A 20,277-nucleotide genomic window follows, 5' to 3' on the forward strand; every position below is an offset into this window, starting at 1 on the left:
TAATTTATTGATAAACGTTATCAATGGTATAGTTGATAGATAACAGATGTCGTTAGTTTTCCTGTTCGATGAAAGTCCGACCCCCCGTTGAATCTGGCTACTTGGGATATTTCAGTATATTTTAAGTCAGACAGTCTCAGAGCCAGTTGTGTTGTGTGGCAAAATGGCCGCCTGTTCGAGATGAGCGTGTGACATTCGAAATTCCTCACTTACGGTGTTTAATGTTACGTTTGTGTCGTAAATATTAGGAGTTTTATGTGTTCGTTGGTGACCTGTTATCAGTGACAATGCAAGGAATTTAGAAACCCATCGTTACGCCCTGGATGTTGTTAAACAAAACGACAGGTAAAAATAACAGTTTTCAAATTCAGTTGCTCCGAAAAGGTGGCTGGGCTAGCTGGTCAGTCGAACGACCGTCCGTAAAAAATGCATAAGAATATAGAACATCTGAAATTCCATCTATCCATGTAAAATTCTCAGTTCCTGGACACAGTAGTATAAAGGAAGAATTCCTCTGCCCTTTAGTCCCAACGAACTCTCGAATTTTTCGATGATTTTCTTAATGCGAAGAAATCGAGCTAACAGAGCAAAAGGAAAGCTTAAACGATGATAGGTGCGGGAAGGCGACGTGCGTTTTCCAATTTTTATTTAGCTTTCTATCAATTTTTTCACTCCTTTTTAAGAGGTACTAATGTTTCAGGAGGCTCAGGGCTACCATCATGGGGTTTTGCCTTTCATTCAGAGATTCGATAGCCTTATATCTCACAAATACTATCGACCCGAACACATTTATGTTTTACCTTTGAAATTCAAGGTTTTCATATTTACTATAAGTACTCATTTATACATTGAATCTTCATTCACTCGTTTATCAACGTGACGAAATTTTACACAGGCAAAATATTGAAGGTATAAATTCAAATCTCTGAAATTATTTGTTACATCCGACACCTGCAGTTACCGATGTAGTTATTATAGTATAGTATCTTATGCATACATAGATATGTATGCATGTATATTCTCGTCTTGACCAACGACGAGGTTGTGCGAATTTAAATATACATATCTCTCTGTCTTTTTCTCCCTCGGAATTTCGCAACCTCTTTTTTTTCGTGTCTTTGGACTTTTGGTTTTTTTTCAAAACGCTTTTCAAACTTTTAACTTTTCAATCTTGATTCTATTATAAATTACAATCAAATGAGTCCATTCAGACAATATGTGTGAAAGTGGGGAAATGCGACCAAGAAAATACACACATGTAATAAGAGGTATCACCGCAAAGACAAGATATAAAAGATGCTAAAATTGTGACGTCGTGTAAATAGTAGTTTATTCCCTTTAATGGTAAGAAAATTAATAACATTCCATCAGAAAAGTACCTATATAAATATAATAATCTTCCCAAATATCATTTATACCCTTATACGAAATTGATTCCATTTCAAATACACCTAATTTTTCAAAATTCCGCAGGACGTAATTCTGCGTATCTTAACTCCTCCCTTAGACTTAATTTCGCAGATTCTATAAATATTTAATACAACGAAATTCCTTCTCCCAGCGCTCAGTCTGCAAAATATTTATATCGTATGTCTTCGCTGCAGTTGAAAATAAATATAAAGAATCGAACAACAATAAAATATTGCTTTTTACATCAATAACATTAAAAAAAAAACGCTCGAGTCCAGAAAATTTTCAAATGAATGATGATAATAAATAACACGACTAATTTAATGAATGACTTTGCGGGTAGATTACATGCGCACCTTCCTGATTACGCAGGGAGCCTATAAATTTGCGGATCGGGATATAATGGCGATAAAAACCATTATGTAGATCGTACAGATAATATGCTCCACGTCGTAATGCGATAATTGCTTGGTTTTTTTTTTTTCGGTCGATCTTCGCAAAAATGTTTCAGCGAAAATATTGATCAAAATACTTACAATTAGACTGCAATTCCGATTATAACGTTATACCTAAAAATCTTTGTGATCTATATGAACAAAGATACATACAAACCTAATTACCTTCGATGAACTTGGTAAATTGAATGTTCTCGGTATTATATAAATAATTTTATACCTTCTTAAATATGCATGCAAGATAAGTATAATTCCCGTGCGAACTCTTAATTAGGAATCCGTTAATTATATCTACGCGGTTAACGGAAACTGATGCAGAAGGCACGAATTATACAGGGCGTCTTGAATATAAGAGGAGCATCACTCGATATCGACAAATATACGTATACGTACGTGTATGGTTCGATACAAAATATTTTCTCCCCTTTACAAAAATTAAAAAATTATAAAAAAAAAAACAAACATAAAACAATAGTATATTTGAAAGTATAAAACTGATTCGATGATTTGCCTCGCAGAGGAGAAAAATTCCTTTTCATTTGAAAAAATGAACCTATCTATCAAATTTATCAATTATAATTGATATATAATATAATATAATAAAAAAATTGCCACGCATGTGCCTGTACTTGCGGCCGTTTTTTTCCTCATATACCATTCAGTTTCAAAGGGAATTCGAATCAATGATAAATGTTTCGAGTATGCGGAGTATCCCGTGTAGAATTACCAGTACACGACCGATTATTACAGATGCAAGAAAGAGTCTGTGGGTATACATATATAGCCACATACGTATATAGTATAATCGTATCTGTATCTACAGTGAAATAATAATCAAGGCACAGATGTACATACATATAATGCTTATAATTGTACAAAGTAAATAGAGCACTCTTCCTGGAGTACGAAAGTCGCTAATCAGAAGTGAGATGTTCAAGCTGTTCCAAATTCAGTTTTATTAGTTACTCCAATAAAACTTATATGCCATTAAGTAATTGATCAATCAATTATACAATTATATATACCGACTCTCTCGCCCTGCAATTCGTTTGATCTCTTTACGTCCTCGTCGAATGCAAGTTCCAATAATAATTGGCTAACGAGTAAAAAAAAAATTGCACGTATAACATAATTACATACTTCGAAATTAATAAGTTCGCTTTGCTTTGTGTAAGAATTATATTATATAATCCTATGGAAATTTCAAGATATCCTTGCAGTTTTTTCCTGATTCGAACATAAACTTAATCTACGTCGTCATTATATCGATATGCTTTTCTTAAAAACACATAATTTTCTTGCGAATTACAACAAACGATTTTATCTTTCATCCGATGGTGAAATAAATGAATTAATTAAAAAAATAACGTTAGATGGATGTACACGTATAATTATAAAGGTGTTATATTTGAATGAGAAGTGTAGATGTATTTGATATACCTATATACGCGTACGAAGACGGGTCACTGTACAGTAAATTGTACTGTTAAGAATACTGAATAAGTTTATTATACATTATTATATGGACTTTTATTATCGTACAATTTTTACTGGTAGCTTCTTCGTATGACCATGCTCCGTGTCGAGGAGGAAGAACTAGAAAGAGGAAGGAAGGAATTAAAATTAATAAGAAAAGGCCTCATTTATACCTATGTGTAGTTCTGAATTTGATATATTAAAAGTTACCGACTCTAATTATCCTGTCGTATCGAATTTCATTTAAAAAAGTATGAAAAAATCACGACGAATTGGATGAGAAAATTTTCGTTTCGAATTTAAATAAGATTTACATCAATCTGTCAATTAAATAAACTACAATCGATCATTATCAATGAGACACTTTTTATAGATTCAAAAATCGAAAAATTATACTCCGGATGTAATCACAGAGACGTTTTATTCATTTCCCATCGCGGAGACCATCGCATATTAATGAGCAGATATTATGCGCGCATAATTTATTCAACGCGTCGTGTGACGACTATACGAATATTTTGCCAAGTGACCGCAGATGTCATCTTCTGCGGTTGCAGTTTTCGCGATTATGCTTTAGAACTGACCTTGTACTTTATACATACAGACAAACTTTACATTATATACCTCGTTCTACATACATGTCACAATTACATGTGATATACGTACATGGCGTGATGTCATTCTTCATTACATACATATACCTACGATTTCCTTCGTTTTATTTTTCACGACGAGTCTGCAGCTCAACATTTCTTTTTCTTTTTTTTTTTTTTTTCTCCGTGCAATTTTCAATCGTGATGCACATAGTACGTTGAGCGCTTAAAATAATTGCAATCAAAATTAAAATATAATTATTAATGTGCATCGATCCACAGATAATTTGATAATAAATCATGAAATATATTATATCTATGCTGCGTCCAGGGTAATACAATCAAAGATTAAAGGTCGCGGGGGTCCGTATACATACAACAAGTGACTGCAATATCTGTGACAATATCATCATTATATACAATTTGCGGAAGCACATATATGTATACATATATCATTTATATTAGGGTACCGTGCATGATCTTCGCCCGCGGGCGACTATGAAATTACCCCCTCCCCCCAGGAAAAACTAATAAGTAACGATATATTTCCTCCCGATAATACGTATGTAATTTATGTGAGGCGATTATTTGATCTGCATGAAATCACCGTACGCACTTCCATCTTTACAGCGAATACATTATTTTAGATTTTCTATCAAATATAGTGTACTCGAGATTGAAATTGTCTTCAGTTAAGTATAACGCAATTTATATACATAAATGCAACGTAATGTCCACTTGAAATTACGTAAGGGCGTGATTCATATGTACTGGTGTATTTGCACCTACGTGTTGAACTGCATAAGTTAAATTATACACCCATTAATTCACACATATATGCAATACTCTTTTACTCGAGTGCCTATGCGTGTAGCTGTATTGACGGTGTGTAAAAACGCGACAGATTATAATGCACTGTACATACACTAAAGCAATTGCGTAAATAATCACGTAGTTTTGATGCTTCACTCGTATAAACTACGTATAGACTTTTGTTCGCATAGATCGACACTTTTTATCTTTTCAACTCACGCGAATACGCGATGCACACTTTTCTGTTAGGTGTGTATACGCAGTTGACGATACAACTATAAGAAGCACAATGTACACGCCGATTGAATTATAATTCAATATAACATTAAAGTTCAATAAGCAAAGATTTTTACACATACGAACGACGTTTTGAACGGATTTTTTATACTGTAATATATTTTTCCAAACGAAAAATAAATTCCTTGGAAAAATATCTGTTCGTTTTAATCGCAGATGCGTGAACGTCGAACTCGGAGAACAATCGTTGATTCATTTCGATCACGAGTTTGCTCTATCTGTAAAGAATATGAATAAACCGAGGTTTTATAAATCTAAACTGAAAAAAAGAAACTTTTCGTACATCGAACATTTCTTGGATAAGATAAGGACTGTTAATGAAATGAGAGAAAAAATGAAAAAATTTCGCGCATGTATTTATAATAGGTATATGTAATAATACTATAACCGAACTACCGGTGAAAGTTACAAAGCCCGGCATTTTATGGTTACCCGTAAAAGAAACTTTCAAATTTCTATAAAATATACAGATACAAACTTGTTCGTGTATATGCACCGTGTCTCTATACTACAGATGGTTGTATGGTTTTAATTGTTTGCGAACACGCAAACATTTTGCTTGGTGTTTTAGCATTGGCGATTATAGATTCTAATTGAATAATTCGTGGACATTGGACGGAATATATTTTTCTTGTCATTCTTCTTCTTCTTCTTCTTCTTCATCATGCAGCCCATGCCAACTATACGGTATTGCGTAATTGATGTGGGTATTCCAAATGGTATATATACCATGAATGGAATTCATGAGATATAGATTTAATAATGAGATCTGAGTCACATATGCCGCGACGACGATTAACGCGAAACAAGGACGTCGATTAACTTCAAACGAGAACCAAACGTTCGGATAATTCCAGTTTAAAAATTTTGCGGTTGCTACAGAAATAACAGATGGTAATCTTCGAATGAAATTGAAGAGTGAACTTATAATTATACGAAATAAAAGCTTTGCATTCGCTGAAAATTTAACAATTCACTCAATATTTTGTTTCAGATAATGATCGTCCTGCATTGACGTAATTAAGATATGAGCCAAAATCTGCAAAACTCGACACTGGTGAGCGTTCGAAGGAATCAACGAATCCATTGTCCTTGGAATCGTTGATGATTATCTGCGTCGTTCAATCGAAAGAAATATTCTGACTGGTGAAAATTTTTATCATCTCGTTTTAGAGGCTGATTCAGCCGACAGTGACGGCTGCTGTGATGCCAACGTATCACAGCACGGGCGGGGGTTACCCGAATATATCTGCCCCGACTCGTCAAGGGAAGTTAGATGGGAATCAAAACCACCACACAATACCTTCAAATATCACCTCTCATTCGTTAGTTCAAAATACAACCTCGTCCAATTTGCATCCAGCCATGACGTCCCACTCAATCTCAACAAATATTGTTACCCCCCATAACATCTCATCACTTGTAAATCCAACGACGCCGGCCGTCATACTCGCATCAAATTCAGCAAACATTGCCAATCCGACTAGCATGGCCAGCAATCCGAGGCACGAAGTAAAACTCAATGCCATGCCGTAAGTTTCGTTTTAACGAGAAAAAAATATTGAAAATCATCGGTCATTTATAAGTTTTATCAACGTCTGTGGACTCGTCGAACCCGTGTATGAAAGATCTTTTATTTAGGAATGGAAATGAATTTTTTCACAGATGGTTCCATGGAAAAATTTCACGTGAAACGGCGGAGCGGTTGTTGCGTCCTCGGGAAGACGGTTTGTTCCTTGTTCGAGAGTCGACAAATTTTCCCGGGGACTATACCCTCTGCGTATGTTATCAAGGTCGGGTAGAGCACTACAGAGTAAAGTACAAAAATAATCAATTGACCATTGACGATGAAGAGTTTTTCGAAAATCTCGCTCTACTCGTCGAACATTACGAGCAAGATGCTGACGGTCTTTGTACGCAACTCACGAAATCGCTGCCGAAACAGGGCAAACAAGACTTTTGCGTCGATCCTAAAGCCTTCGTCGAGGCTGGTTGGGTCATACAAACGGACGAATTGGAGCTCAGAGAGTGCATAGGGAAAGGTGAATTCGGTGACGTTCTTCTCGGTGTTTATAGAGGTGAAAGAGTCGCAGTTAAAATGCTCAAAGACAACAGTGAGGCTGCTCAAAGGTTCCTCGCAGAAGCCAGTCTCATGACTTCGTTGATACACAACAACCTAGTAAAGCTTTTAGGACTCGTATTCAACAATCAACACATGTACCTCGTTACCGAATACATGAGCAAAGGGTCGCTCGTCGATTACCTCAGATCAAGAGGGAGGTTGCACGTGTCGAAAAACGATCAGATCAACTTTGCCTTGTGAGTATTAAAAATTATCGCGAAGAAAAATTTTTTTCGTTATGATGCTATAACGAAAATCCTCGACAGTGATACCTGTGCGGGAATGGCTTATCTCGAATCGCGACATGTCGTTCACCGAGATTTGGCAGCCCGTAATGTTCTGGTCGCTGAAGATAACTCTGCCAAAGTATCGGACTTCGGATTAGCTCGAGATGAAAATTTCACCCTCGACGCCGGGAAACTACCGATCAAGTGGACTGCACCTGAAGCGTTAAGGAACAATGTGAGTGTAGAAATTGAAGAGGAAATGTACTGAAAGCGGCAATTGATAATTCAATGTATTTATTTCATCTTTTATTTTCAGAAATTTTCTAACAAATCCGACATGTGGAGTTTTGGAATTTTATTATGGGAAATTTACTCATTCGGAAGAGTACCGTATACCAGAATCGTAAGTTAATGCAATGTATTTTTCATTCCCACAGACAATTTTATCAATAAAACCGCATAAATCAACTATTGCGAAACTTGTTATACTTTCAGCCGCTCGCTGACGTCGTGAAGTGTGTGGAAAAGGGTTACAAAATGGAACCTCCCGATGGATGTCCAAAGGAGGTTTATGAGATCATGAGACAGGTATGTCGAAAAACGAAATAAAAATAATATGAACCAGCAACTCTCCCGAAATTCTGAGAAGCTTCTTTCTTTGACAGCCTTTATGATCCTTTTGCTTCTTTCTGTTTCAGGCGTGGGATCTCCAGCCGGAAAAGCGGCCAACTTTTCACGAGATCAAGGCAAAATTAGGGCAGCTACAAATCGAGTATACCAAGTGTGGGAATTGATGGGATCTGGAGATCATCGGTTGATCTCAAGGTAATAGATTGTTTAAAGATTTATGATGAGCGGACAAAAAGAATTAAATCGAGAAAGACAAAAAGAAACTTTGCAAATCTCTTTTTTCCGAGCGTCGAAGCAAAAGACGATAAAAAAATATATATGTGTAGTGGAACGCGGGGCAATATGAGGTAGCGGGGCAGAATGGGGTACCCCATAAATTTTGTAAAAATTTCTTTAAAATGATCGAGAAGGGCTTCAAACATCATTCTGGATTTGAAATTTGTTAATTTTTTGTCCTCGTGGATTCCTTAAGTACCCCATATTCCCCGCGTACCCCTATATCTAAGGCGAATTAGAAAAAATGGAACACGGGGTTGTTGTCCCAAATACTCGCAAAACTGATAGAACAAGATGACATGAGAAAAAAATTAGCCAACAAATCAACTGTAATCTTGACTGTAAATTGTAAAAACTTTTTATTCGCGTTGCTTGTATTTATTGCTGTATTTAATTTACCCCGGAAAATTTGAGAAACATTATTTTCTTTTTATCGATTTTTATACAGTACCTAATTATATATATATAAATATGTCTGGAACTTCATACATGGGCGTAAAACGACGAAAATAGACAAACAAAACAAAAAATGAAGCAATTTACTCCGACGTAGCTCAATCTGCATCGATTGTGCCTTTATCTGAAAAGAAATTTAACTCAATATACTTATTCATCGACCGAAGATTTCATTGACGAACTTACAATTAGTAGTTCTCACTAGTAATGAAACCACGTAAAACTGATAACTGGATTCACGATAATCACTAGTAATGTCGGGATGAGGATTGAAGATGAACTAAGAAACGATCAAAAAATGAAAAAATATATATATATATACACCTAGATATATATATATTAACGAAGCAATCAATAATTGCCAATAGACTTGTTACTAATATTACTAATACATAATAATGATAATATCATAGGAGATGAAAACTAGCAGTTCGTGACGATACATTCGACACTTTTGCCAAATTATTAATTACCTACTATTATTAAAAGCACCTGCTATTTTATTTTTCATTATTTGATCAATCGATTCAACAATCACTAGATAGAATCATGATACTCTCCATTTTTATCATTTGTAATTATGAAAAAAAAAAAACACACACAAAGACAAATATCCCTATACCAAATCCTTCTTTTCATCCTTAACACTTCGATGTATATTCTTTTTCAAGTGAATGAAAAATTCGGATTTTCATTCATCCCAAAATTTTTCACTTCGTCCATTTATTTTTTATCAAAAAATTATAGAATTTTCATTGAGCTTACATTTTTTTCTCACTCATACAACTTTAATCGCTCAGATTAATCAAAAATTCATGCGTGAAATTGAGTGATTTTTCAATAAAATTCGATTTTTAATTAATTTCAATTGATAAACCTCGTTCTTTTGTTTCCAAATCATTTATCAATCATCTGTATAAATGTAAATGTAAATATCAATGTACATACTTCATATTATATTATACATATATTTGTCTGTAAAACTTACAAATCAACCAACAACTGTCTTTGGTAGCATAAGTTGAAAAAAAACATGCAAAAAAACAGGAAGCGATCATTCAAAGTTTGAATAGGTATACATATAAATGATTAAATATAATTAAATGCTGACGGTGGCTTACAAAATATATTATCATTTATCGAAATGTTCAAGAAAAGCAATCTCCATTGAATCATTTCTGAGAGAATCAAAGAAAAAAATTGATCAAAAAATAAAATTTCTGAAATTAGTTTGAGAAAACTATAGAAATATTGAAAGAAAATAAAGAAAAGTTTTTTTCGATAAAGCCCCTCGTAACTAGATTTCGCGGTCGTAAACGTATCGATTAAGGCACGTAATTTTTATTATTAGTATCATTATTATTTCATTCATAATTAATTGTATTTCATCACCTGCACAAATTTTGTGTTCCATTTAGTTTAGATTTGATTTGTTGCAATAATTTTTCTTTCCTCCATTTTTAACAAACAATCATTGTCCTAGTTGGGGTCTTTTCTTAGTAGCGATTTTTTTCTATCAATGTATCCAATCGATCAAATCGATCGTACATATATCACATATTTTGTATAATATACATTATTTATGTTTTATATATTACAAAGGAAAAATAGAGCGAATCATGCAGAAGGGCAGTTTGGGAATAGTAAAAGAAAGAAAAAAAAATTAGAAGAAAACAGTCGTTTCAGATTAACTAACATTCTGGTTGCGGACGAAAAACGTGCTGTTTGCAATTAGATTCTTTTTATTCTTTGAATATTATATTATCATCATACTTACTATTATGATTATGATCATTATTATATAAATAATACCCGATTCCTTAGAGATTTAAGAAATTTAATATATATTAATATAAAATTTACGAAAATATATATCACCAGATGAAAGTAGCGCCCGATCAATAATCTCGTGATTTCTTAATTTCCTTTCGAATATGAAAAAAAAAATTGAATGTCGGCATTTATATCGTTTAACATTCGGGGCACTGAAAAGTACATCCAAAAAAATGCATTATCTTTCTTATAGATTACCTGGTGTTATTTTTTCCACACAATCCGTCATACTCAAATATGGTTCCGTTTCCATAATCCCCTGTAAAAGAATTTCGATCATTTTCTTTTATTTTTTGGGTTTTTTCTCTTCCTTGATTTCCCTCCTTTCTTTCTACTTTTCCGTTCATCGTCATCATAATCGGAGTTCGATGAAATCGAAGTCCACGATGAATCACAACTTGAATCCGTTGAAATTGATTCCTTTGATTTCGACTGCCGGTTTTCATCCTTAACTTTTACGGTTTTTTTCTTCTTTTCTTCGCTTGGTTCCTTCTTAATTTCTTGATCTCTCTTTATAACTAAAACAACGTCCGGTGAAAGTTGAATAGATTTGCCTTCCTCGAGTCCTTCGAGGCTCTGTTTTTTCACACTTAGATCTCCTTTTTCACCAATGTGAATTTTAAGTTTTTTTTTATCCTCCGAATCGACTTTTTTTTCAAATAATTCCTTATCCTCAGAACAGCAAGTCTTCCGATCTTCACATCCGCCTTTGCAATCCTTACAGATATTTTTTTGCAGTTTGTCAACCCCGGCGATTTCTGGCGATGTCGAATTTCGTTTATCCGGTTCGTCGTATGTTGTTTTCGGACTTCCGACATCCGGCTTTAAGTTCAAACGCCGTGGATTTCTAATTTGGACAGCAAACGGATCGGGTGAATCAAAAACCCTTCCCTCAGAATATTGTTGCCAATTTCCTCCAGCGTTTGTGAACGCCCACGGCATAGCCGCGGCCCTTCTCCTCTCCATTTCCGCTTCCACTTGACCAATCTTGTTCTGAAAATTGGCCAATCTACTCTCGGCAACTACTCTTTGTGAGTGATAAGGTGAATAACTAACATTGACCCGTTCCTCACATTCCCTCTGTCTCAGACTACTCAAAAGTTCTCTGAGCTCGGCGTCGCTCTTCAAGGTCAAGATCACGGGCTCCAAATTCACTCTACCCCCAATCCCGGTACTTTGGCATTCGGTTATGTTTTTGTTTATCAGACTTTCAACCAGCGCCTTGAGGCTGTTGACCTTCAACTGGAGCATTGTCAAAATTGGAAGAATATTCTGAGGAGGATTTGCGACCATGTGAAGATTTATCAGCCCGTTGAGCTGCTGGGCATTTCTGGCCTCGATTAATAACTGTTCCTTTTTCAAATTCCCGATCGATTTTTGCGCCCTTTCCATCGTTTCTTCTATACTAGAGGTGAGATTTGATCCTGGAATTTTTCTCAGGACTAATCTGGTCGCTGCGCAAGGTATAACGCCTTGAAGAGAGAGAAACTGGGAGGCCAGAGCTTGTAGGTTTATCGAAGAGGGACAATTCGACTTTGTACAAACTGTATCATCGTTCCCAGGGGTGCAACGATGCGTCTGATCATTCTCAGACGAATTATTACTCCCACTTGTCTTACTACGGCAACAACCGCATATGTTATTATTGTTGTTGTTATTATTAATATTGTTCCTGTCAATTTGAGATCGATTCCCTGAGGGATCGTAGATTGGAAATGGAAATGGAAAGGTGTAGCACTGCGGCGTAAAAACAGGGCTGGGAATTGGGCCTTGCGAAGAGAAACCCATGTTTTGGGGTTGATGAATTTGCGGCGCCTGTGGGACCGGCATCTGGGCGTTGGGAATGATGAAAATAGGGGCGGTATTTCCTATGCAGGAACGTACTTGCTCGATTATGTTTTGTGGTAAAAAATTCCCACAGGGTACCATTTGGGGTTGAGATGAAGGACCGGTGGGAGATGGAACGCAGAGACAGGGATTTAAGGGAGGATTCGGTGGAATCGTCACGCAGGACGACGGCATATGGGGATTATATGGAGGGCCGAAATTTTGGTGTACTTGTTGCTGATTTTGACCGAATGCTGATGGATCCTGTTGCATCGGTTGGTTGTAATGACCCTGGATGCAAGGATCTACGAGATAATCAAGAGCGGAAATTCGAAGTTGCGTAAAAACTTATTACTCCTTGAAATTTCTACTCACTTTGTTGATTGATCGAGTAAGGATTTCCGGGGTTATGCATTTGTTGGTAGTTGGGGATCTGATATTGCCGATCATCCGCTTGAACGTAATCTGCGTTCAATCCTGGGCTCTGCGTAGACATTGCGGCGTACATGAATCTCGCTTTTTATGCTTTTCAACTTTCCTTTTATCTAACAACGCGATAATTTTTCGCAATTCAATCTCGAAAGAGTAACCTGAAATTTTGATTATGCTTCTGATTTGGATTAATTTTCAATCGATCTTCGATTCACAAGAGAAACAAAACACGTGTAGCTCTTAAACCGAATTTTGCAAAAGTTTTTGAAACATTGTCAGGGGTATACGAATTCGGGGTCTCGTTCGAACCAATTCGTCCTTTTTTTATTCATAAGTAAAAATCAAAAAACATTCTCGCCAAAATTCATCCGAGCATGTAATGTAATGTGCCTGATTATCTGCAACTGCTATAGTTGGGGAAGTTCGGTATGACGCGAGCGTTGTTCGTCTAGTCTTGTTTATTTCTACTTGATAATTTCTCTTTTTTTTTTTTCACTGCTTGGTGGGGATACAATCGGATATACGTAGTATATTCGTTTATATTATACGGTGTCAAGGTTGTTCGGGTTTCTTTGGCTCGTCGTCGGACTGGCCCGTGGGCCAGTCGCCGTAGGCAGAGCTCTGATCAGGCTTGTAGATGGAGGTCGAGGTGTCTGCCGACTACTTCGGATAATTCGCTGATAAAGCGTCGGAATTGACTCGAGAATTGTTCATATCTTTAAATACTATAGGCTTATCAACCAGCCGTCACGCGACGTTGCATAGCTGATAATCGCGAAGAATTCAATTTCATTCAAGACGACGTTCCACACCAGGCAAGTAATTAATTATTTCGCTTCTTGCTATTATAACAGAAATTTGAATTCATTCGGGAAGATTACATAATAGGTCTTCATGCTGTGTCAATTTCTCAGTGATTCGCCTAAATTTTCACTCATCTAGCGATGATGAGAGGATCGAATTATCAGACTTTTGAATACGAACTGCGGTCGTAGAGGACTCAATCTTTTGCCCTACTTACAATTAGTACTTTACACAACGGTCAATTGGTACCATAAAAAGAGTGATACGCACAACGATCATTATTCTCAATTGCCAGTCTTATATTGTCTACATAACGAGATGAAGAAAAAAGCCTTCAGCCATCTTCGCAGTACAGCGGTGAGAATTTATGTTCCTTTTTTGTTGACTGATTTTAGCGATCGACTGATTATGGCGTCAAGAGAAAAGGATTTCGAGTTCATCCGTGAACTTTTGTCGGAAATGGTCCACAACCGTTGTTTCTGCGAAGTCGGTTCAAGAGAATTCGTAGAGTTTGATTCTGTGCGGGTGAAACCTCTAAGTTTTCCCGATAAAATACCAGTGAGTGAAATATACGCGGCTGAAGTCACCGTGCGTTTTTCCGGAGAGCCGAAAATATTTTCTATCATAATAAAGCTGTTGCCCGAGGAAACGGAGGTCGCGAATTCCTTGGAGCTTTTTCAAAACGAGGAATTGTTTTACAGCAAAATAGCGCCGAAAATCGGTACCAAACATTTAGCGAAGTGCTACGTGGCCGACATGGGAAGATACGGAAGACCCGTTATCGTCCTTGAAAATTTGAAATCCCAAGGTTACAAGGAGGTTGAGAAAAAGCTCGACGAGGAACATTTGACGCTATGGATAAAAGCCATCGGAAGTTTTCACGGCAGAGGTTTGAGATTGAAGAATGAGAATCCGGCGGAGTTCAGAGAGTTTTACGCGAAACTTCAGGAAGCTACTTTCAACGAGGAGAACAGAACGGACATGCCGAATGTATTTTTGAAAACCGCTCCGTTCAGAGGGTTGAGGCATTTGAAATCCTTGAAAAATCCAGAGGACGAACTCATCGCCAAAATTGAATCGAGACTTGGATCGAATCCCTACGAAATCACCAAGGAACTTGCCACGGAGGTGACAGAATTTTCAACCCTTTGTCACGGTGACCTCAGCCGAAACCATCTACTCTTCAAGTACGACGCAGAGAATAATCCCGTCGACCTCAAACTCATTGATTGGCAGACCATGAGATATTGTCCCGTAGGAATCGATCTCGGTCCGATTATTTTTACAAACCTTGAAGCCGAGGGGAGGGTAGCCAAGGTCAACAGACTGTTGGACATTTACGTGGAAAATGTGGAAAACGAGTTTCCTAATTTTTCGAAAGCCTCATTGCGGAAGGACGTCGCTTCCAAGTTCCTTTTCGCTTACAACGTAGCCTCCTTTTGCATTCCGTACGTCGACAAGGATCTTCAGGTGAACCTAAAGAAAAGGGAAAATTTGGAACAATTTGTGGAAGCGGTCTGTTCGTTGGGCGGTGAAGAGGCCGACAAAGAGCTCGCATCTGTTTTATACGACCTCAAAGAACTTGGGACTTTCGATTAGTGAATTGTTATTATAATGGATGAATTATTACATAAAATTTGTTGGAATGACATGACGAGGTTCGTAGCCAATGAGCTTTTGCTACTTTTCTTCGAAATCTTCAAACGGGTGTCGGTACGTAATAATATTCCCGGGGGGGAAATATTTCTTCCGAATGTCGGCAGAGCAGAACCCCTGATTAATTTATTGACCGTCGCCCGAGGAGTGAGACCCTAGTTTTCATTTTCCTGAGGGGATAGAAGGAGCATTACCGATGGATACCGATAGCCGATTCCGGAGGCCGATTTTACTGATCGGGGAAAATCTTATATCTAAACATTATCACCTGCATACGCATTTTCCTTTTTTTTTTTTTTTTTTTTTTCGTTTTTGATTTTTCATCGAAATTATCTCCGTAATTTAAAATTGAGTCAGTCCTCGTCTTGGTTACCTTGCGGGAACGTTATAACTTGCCCATTATACGCTCCCGGAGGTTCTCGGCGTTCCTGTCTGATGGAGTCGAAGATGACGAAGAATATCCCAAGGATGAATAGGAGGAAAATTATGCAGAGGGCTAAATTTGGTCTAGAACAGGTTGGGAGGGCTGCTTCGACTGCGGGGCAGGCGGAATCCGATGCAGAATTCAGGTGGCCTGAATTACAAAGCGATTCTTGTACCGATTCAACTCCACAACCAGCTGATTGTGCAGCTGGTTTCTGACTGCCGCATGACCAACCCATTTAATTATTTAATCGAGATAGATATAAGTTTTAAGGTTCGGGGCCGGAAGATACATGAAGTTCACCGCGCAATGTCGAAATATTTTTGTTCGCATCTCGATGGATTTATTCTTTTATTCAGCCTGACGCCAAATTTCGAACATCGGAGTAAAATGATCGTAGATGAACATAATCTCGAATTAAACGTTCGTCGTTCTCACTTATTTGATGAAGATTATCGCGCTTGTAAATATCGCTGTTTTGATAAGAAATCATGAAATCATGAATTGAATTTGAAAACCAGATGAAAAAAGTCTCTGATCGAATTCAAAAAAATAAAATGAAAAATTGGAGTATGTGGTTCTTGGCTGGCTAATGTCATTTTTCCATAAGAGTATTCTTGATATTTTTTTTCCTTCAAAAGCCCGCCGAGTCCCACTAGCCACAATTTTTTATTTTATTTTACTCAACCGAGTCTCTTGATTAGGACGTTAGGTAGCTGCATAAAATGGCGATACATGAAATTCTCGAGCTTATGCTTGGATTTTTCGACACGACATAAAATTTTCCAACACATTACGCCGCGACGGAATATTCTCTGGAATGTCGCAGCAATAAGGGTTTTTTGCTCGCGTTAACGAATCATTGATTTTTGTGGATACCATCAAAACTCATTGGTCCGTATACTCCAAAGTGTCTAACTAGATTCTTTCCTCGTAGGAAATTCAACGTGTAAAAAAAACTAGTTAAACAATTTTCGCCCTGAAAGCGACTCGCGAATACGGACCGTAATGTTTAGCTTAAAATGATGTCACCCCAATATACGGTGGTGTGGTTTGCACGAGGTGATCGCAATACAATTCTCCGTACGCATGAATAAATAGAAATAACGATCATCACATGTGTACACTCAATATTTTCCACTTTTCCCCTGATTTTCTGTCGGCGAAACATGTTAGATACGGTAAAAGTGAGTGCGTCGTTGCGGGTTAGTAATTTTGCTGTAATTTATAATTGTGTATAAAATGTTTTGAACTGAAGCAGAGCAAACTCAAAGCGTGGTATGTACGTAGGTGTGTGTATGTACTTATGTGTAGTCGTGCCTCGATTCGTACGTACGTATGTATTTAGGTATGTATATAGGTTTGGTCCTGTTATATTTAGTACGTCAACCGCATCGCTCGAGCGTTTTGCGTCGTATTATGAAAACAAAAGAGGATCTGAATCACTCTCAAAGTTCCAGGTACATACGCGTACATATATGAATATATAAAGGAAGATATATGTACAAAGAGATAAATACATACCTAGATTATAACTACGAGTAACCTGCTGGAGTTAGAAATAGTTGAGATTGTTACGATTTACTCTGAAATTGCGAGGATTACCACTCGTCGAAAGGAGTTCAGACAAACGCGGCAGATGAATATTTGTGGCTTTATCATTTTATCTAGCTTATGCTAATATTATTATGCTTTTACAACTATACCATAAATTTACATCAGTTATAAACAGAAATTGTTACATTTTATAATCATAAATATTTATGATTATGTAACGCGAGTTCGGCATCCTCTGAAATAATTTACATACTACGCGCTCCATGTATATAAACATTAATCGAAATTGTTAGTTCAGGTAAATTGAACTCTCCCGTTCTTCCGATCTCCGTACGCCTCCGACCTTTTTCATTTTTTTTTTTTTATCGAATGGCGCAATCTATTATCCACACTTAATTTTTCCTTGTTCTGATTTTTTCCCAGTCTACGACAATTTTCATCTACAGTTGATACATACATCAGACGATTGTCGCGGTTCTATGAAACTTGGGTATTATTCCGAATGACAAAGATTTCCATGCCCATCCAGATAAACATACACTTGTATGTAGGTACACATGTAAAGATATATTGCGTATATCTAGTAGATAATTATCTTGAAAGCTATCTCTGTGTACATTGCGCTTCCATACTCGCGGTATAATCGCTCGTCACGTTTCACCGTCGTTGACTAGAATTTAATTACTGTCCCAACACAGCACGTCCATTAACGGTAGGATACATGCTTATCCCAACCAACCTGCTATAATACTACCCACTTGAGAGCCCTGCGATTTTTTCTTCTTTTTTTTCATTATCAAACTTAGACGCTATCCCAACTTCTCCAATGACCTCTATAAATAAGAGCATCTAGGTAGCATGTTAATTAGGGGCAAAACGGGCTCAACGGCAAGAATCCTTTTCTTTCATCGAGAACCATCGTCTACTCATTTCGAACGTTTTCCATCAGAAGGAAAATTTTTTTCCGAGAGGATCGTTCACTCGATTCTCCCCAAACTTCCCGAATAAGGATCAACACTGCTGAACAATGGGTGATATGTGCACTAAAATTTATTTCTTTGAATTAATCAAAAGTAAAATAACGAAACTTTTATTTTGATTTCGAGTAATGGATCGAACGAGCTTTTCTACTATAGGCCACTGCATTTTCTAGCGAATTGAATGAGAAGACCCCATTTTCAAACACCGGCTTCGAACGGCTCTCGCCATTCTAGTTTTTTTGCCCCTACCTAAAATAATACAGTTTAATGCAGTCATTGCAGTAGAAAATAGAAGAGCATAAAGGGGTAAATAAATTGTGTTTTTGGTGCACTTAGAAAACCGGAAACTGGAACAGCAGCGGCGGCGGTAGTAGCAGTAGTAGTTCAGCAGAAGTAAGAAGACGCATCCCACCTGGACCACCGGATAATCCTCGAGCGTCTGACTCCAACATGAAAAGAAGAAAGCTAGAAAGAAATAGAAAAAAAAAAAAAAAAATGGAAAAGTCCCGGATCTTCTGGTTTCCGGTCACTCTTTATTTAGATCTAACAATAAAAGAAAGTTTGGACCGTCGGCGTACCACATCCTGCAGGGTAGAGAAGAGTAAGTTATTTCTGTTTGAAAAAAACAGAAAAAATGTCGCTTCTCAAATTTTTGCATCCGTGTTCGCAGGCAATCGGTCAGGTTTGTGGATAGATTTCAAAAAATAGAAAGAAACATGAAATAAAATCCGAACAACTTCAATTAGAATCGATTTCGATGTTGAACAACTTGAAAAATATATGAATTCAAACGATTGTTATTTGCTAAAAACTTTGTGCTCGGTTTATACAGCATACTATCTCTGCCAGTAGGTTAAGTGAGTCGGCGAAGCGAGGATAAGAGAATCAAGAATAAAAAAGAAAGAAGAATTCGAAAATTGATGATGACGTATACCTATACAGAAACTCACGTACATCGTTATAAAAGCGTTGTTATTTTGTTACCCGCCTTTATATAATACAATTACGGAACGCTTTGATCAAATATTTTTTGTTTTAATTTCGTAATTTTTTATTTTTCAAAAGAAACTTTACGAGTTCGTCTCTCCAAATTGTTTGATAGGAAGAGCGTGGTTCACGTGGCAACATGTCGTGTATAACGTTCCGTTCGTATCACAGCGAAAAAAAAAAAAAAAAAACAAATAACTAAAAGGTTTTTCGAAAGTACAAAAGTATGAAAGAAAAAAAAAACCATACGATAAGATGGAACGAAACACTTTAAGTTCAAAGGTAGGATGATATTTCACCCCTTTTATGGTCGTTTGACACTTTTTTCCTGACAAGTTTTTTTCTGTTTTTTTTTTTTTTCTTTCACACCGAGATAAAGGAGAAGAAAAACTTGGTTGTTCTTCATTTAGTTTTTCGGGAATACAACTTGGAGCTTCAGAAATAGTTTTTCAAAAACTAGTTGATTTGTGCGTCATTTTGCAAAAAAACATATTTCGGTTCTAAGCCATGTTGAAAAGAAATTTTGTACTACGTATTCATTAACTTTTTCCGAACCGCAGACGACTAGCCTTCAAGAGACGCACCGTAACTTCCAACACACCTTCTACTAGATTAATTAATAGCAAAACCGAGAACTGAGTCGGACGTAAAAATTTAAGCATCCGGAAACCCGTCGCAATATCTACTTTCCAACCTGAGGAAAAATTGCGGGGTGGAATGGGTGTATACGGGTACCAATATTCCCGGTTATATACCGAACGCACGGCAACGAGTAGTTAGCGGGACGGTAAAAATCGGTTAATTATTTTTTTACGACTGGTATTCGTTCAAGGAAGAGGAAGAAAGAAGGAAAATTCTCCCCAAGTAGATCGTGACTCGCGGTGCAGTCCAGATTGGCTCTTTTCACAAAGAAATCAGCTGTTATACCGTATGCACACCGTGTATGGGACGTTCCACATTTCGTTTCCCAAAAGTTCGCATTGATTGAAATTTTTTCAATTCATCAATCTGCAAAACTGATA

General features: G+C 36.9%; 3 protein-coding genes across 4 annotated transcripts; 2 read left to right on the forward strand and 1 right to left on the reverse strand.

The window, feature by feature from the left end:
• The first annotated feature begins 112 nt into the window (after nucleotides 1-112).
• LOC105687794 (tyrosine-protein kinase CSK-like) lies at nucleotides 113-10,780 on the forward strand. Its single transcript, XM_012403684.3, has 8 exons — nucleotides 113-345; nucleotides 6,039-6,101; nucleotides 6,218-6,576; nucleotides 6,710-7,363; nucleotides 7,433-7,628; nucleotides 7,710-7,796; nucleotides 7,889-7,981; nucleotides 8,092-10,780. The coding sequence occupies exons 2-8, from the start codon at nucleotides 6,072-6,074 to the stop codon at nucleotides 8,185-8,187; spliced, it is 1,515 nt and encodes a 504-aa protein (XP_012259107.1). The 5' UTR covers nucleotides 113-345; nucleotides 6,039-6,071; the 3' UTR covers nucleotides 8,188-10,780.
• Nucleotides 10,042-13,383, reverse strand: LOC105687793. 2 transcript variants are annotated; one of them, XM_012403683.3, is made up of 2 exons: nucleotides 12,791-13,383; nucleotides 10,042-12,706 (listed from the first exon to the last, which is right to left on the reverse strand). In XM_012403683.3, exons 1-2 carry the CDS (start codon nucleotides 12,863-12,865, stop codon nucleotides 10,865-10,867), a joined length of 1,917 nt encoding a protein of 638 aa, XP_012259106.2. In that variant the 5' UTR covers nucleotides 12,866-13,383; the 3' UTR covers nucleotides 10,042-10,864. The 2 variants fall into 2 exon arrangements, with proteins under 2 accessions (XP_012259106.2, XP_012259105.2); XM_012403682.3 differs by having other exon boundaries at nucleotides 10,042-12,720.
• Nucleotides 13,384-13,454: 71 nt separating this feature from the next.
• Nucleotides 13,455-15,300, forward strand: LOC105687795. Its single transcript, XM_012403685.3, has 2 exons — nucleotides 13,455-13,662; nucleotides 14,047-15,300. Exon 2 carries the CDS (start codon nucleotides 14,060-14,062, stop codon nucleotides 15,248-15,250), a length of 1,191 nt encoding a protein of 396 aa, XP_012259108.2. The 5' UTR covers nucleotides 13,455-13,662; nucleotides 14,047-14,059; the 3' UTR covers nucleotides 15,251-15,300.
• The last annotated feature ends 4,977 nt before the right edge of the window (nucleotides 15,301-20,277 follow it).

The sequence above is a fragment of the Athalia rosae genome, chromosome 2 (assembly GCF_917208135.1).
Source record: "Athalia rosae chromosome 2, iyAthRosa1.1, whole genome shotgun sequence".
In the NCBI taxonomy this organism is placed as follows: domain Eukaryota; kingdom Metazoa; phylum Arthropoda; class Insecta; order Hymenoptera; family Athaliidae; genus Athalia; species Athalia rosae.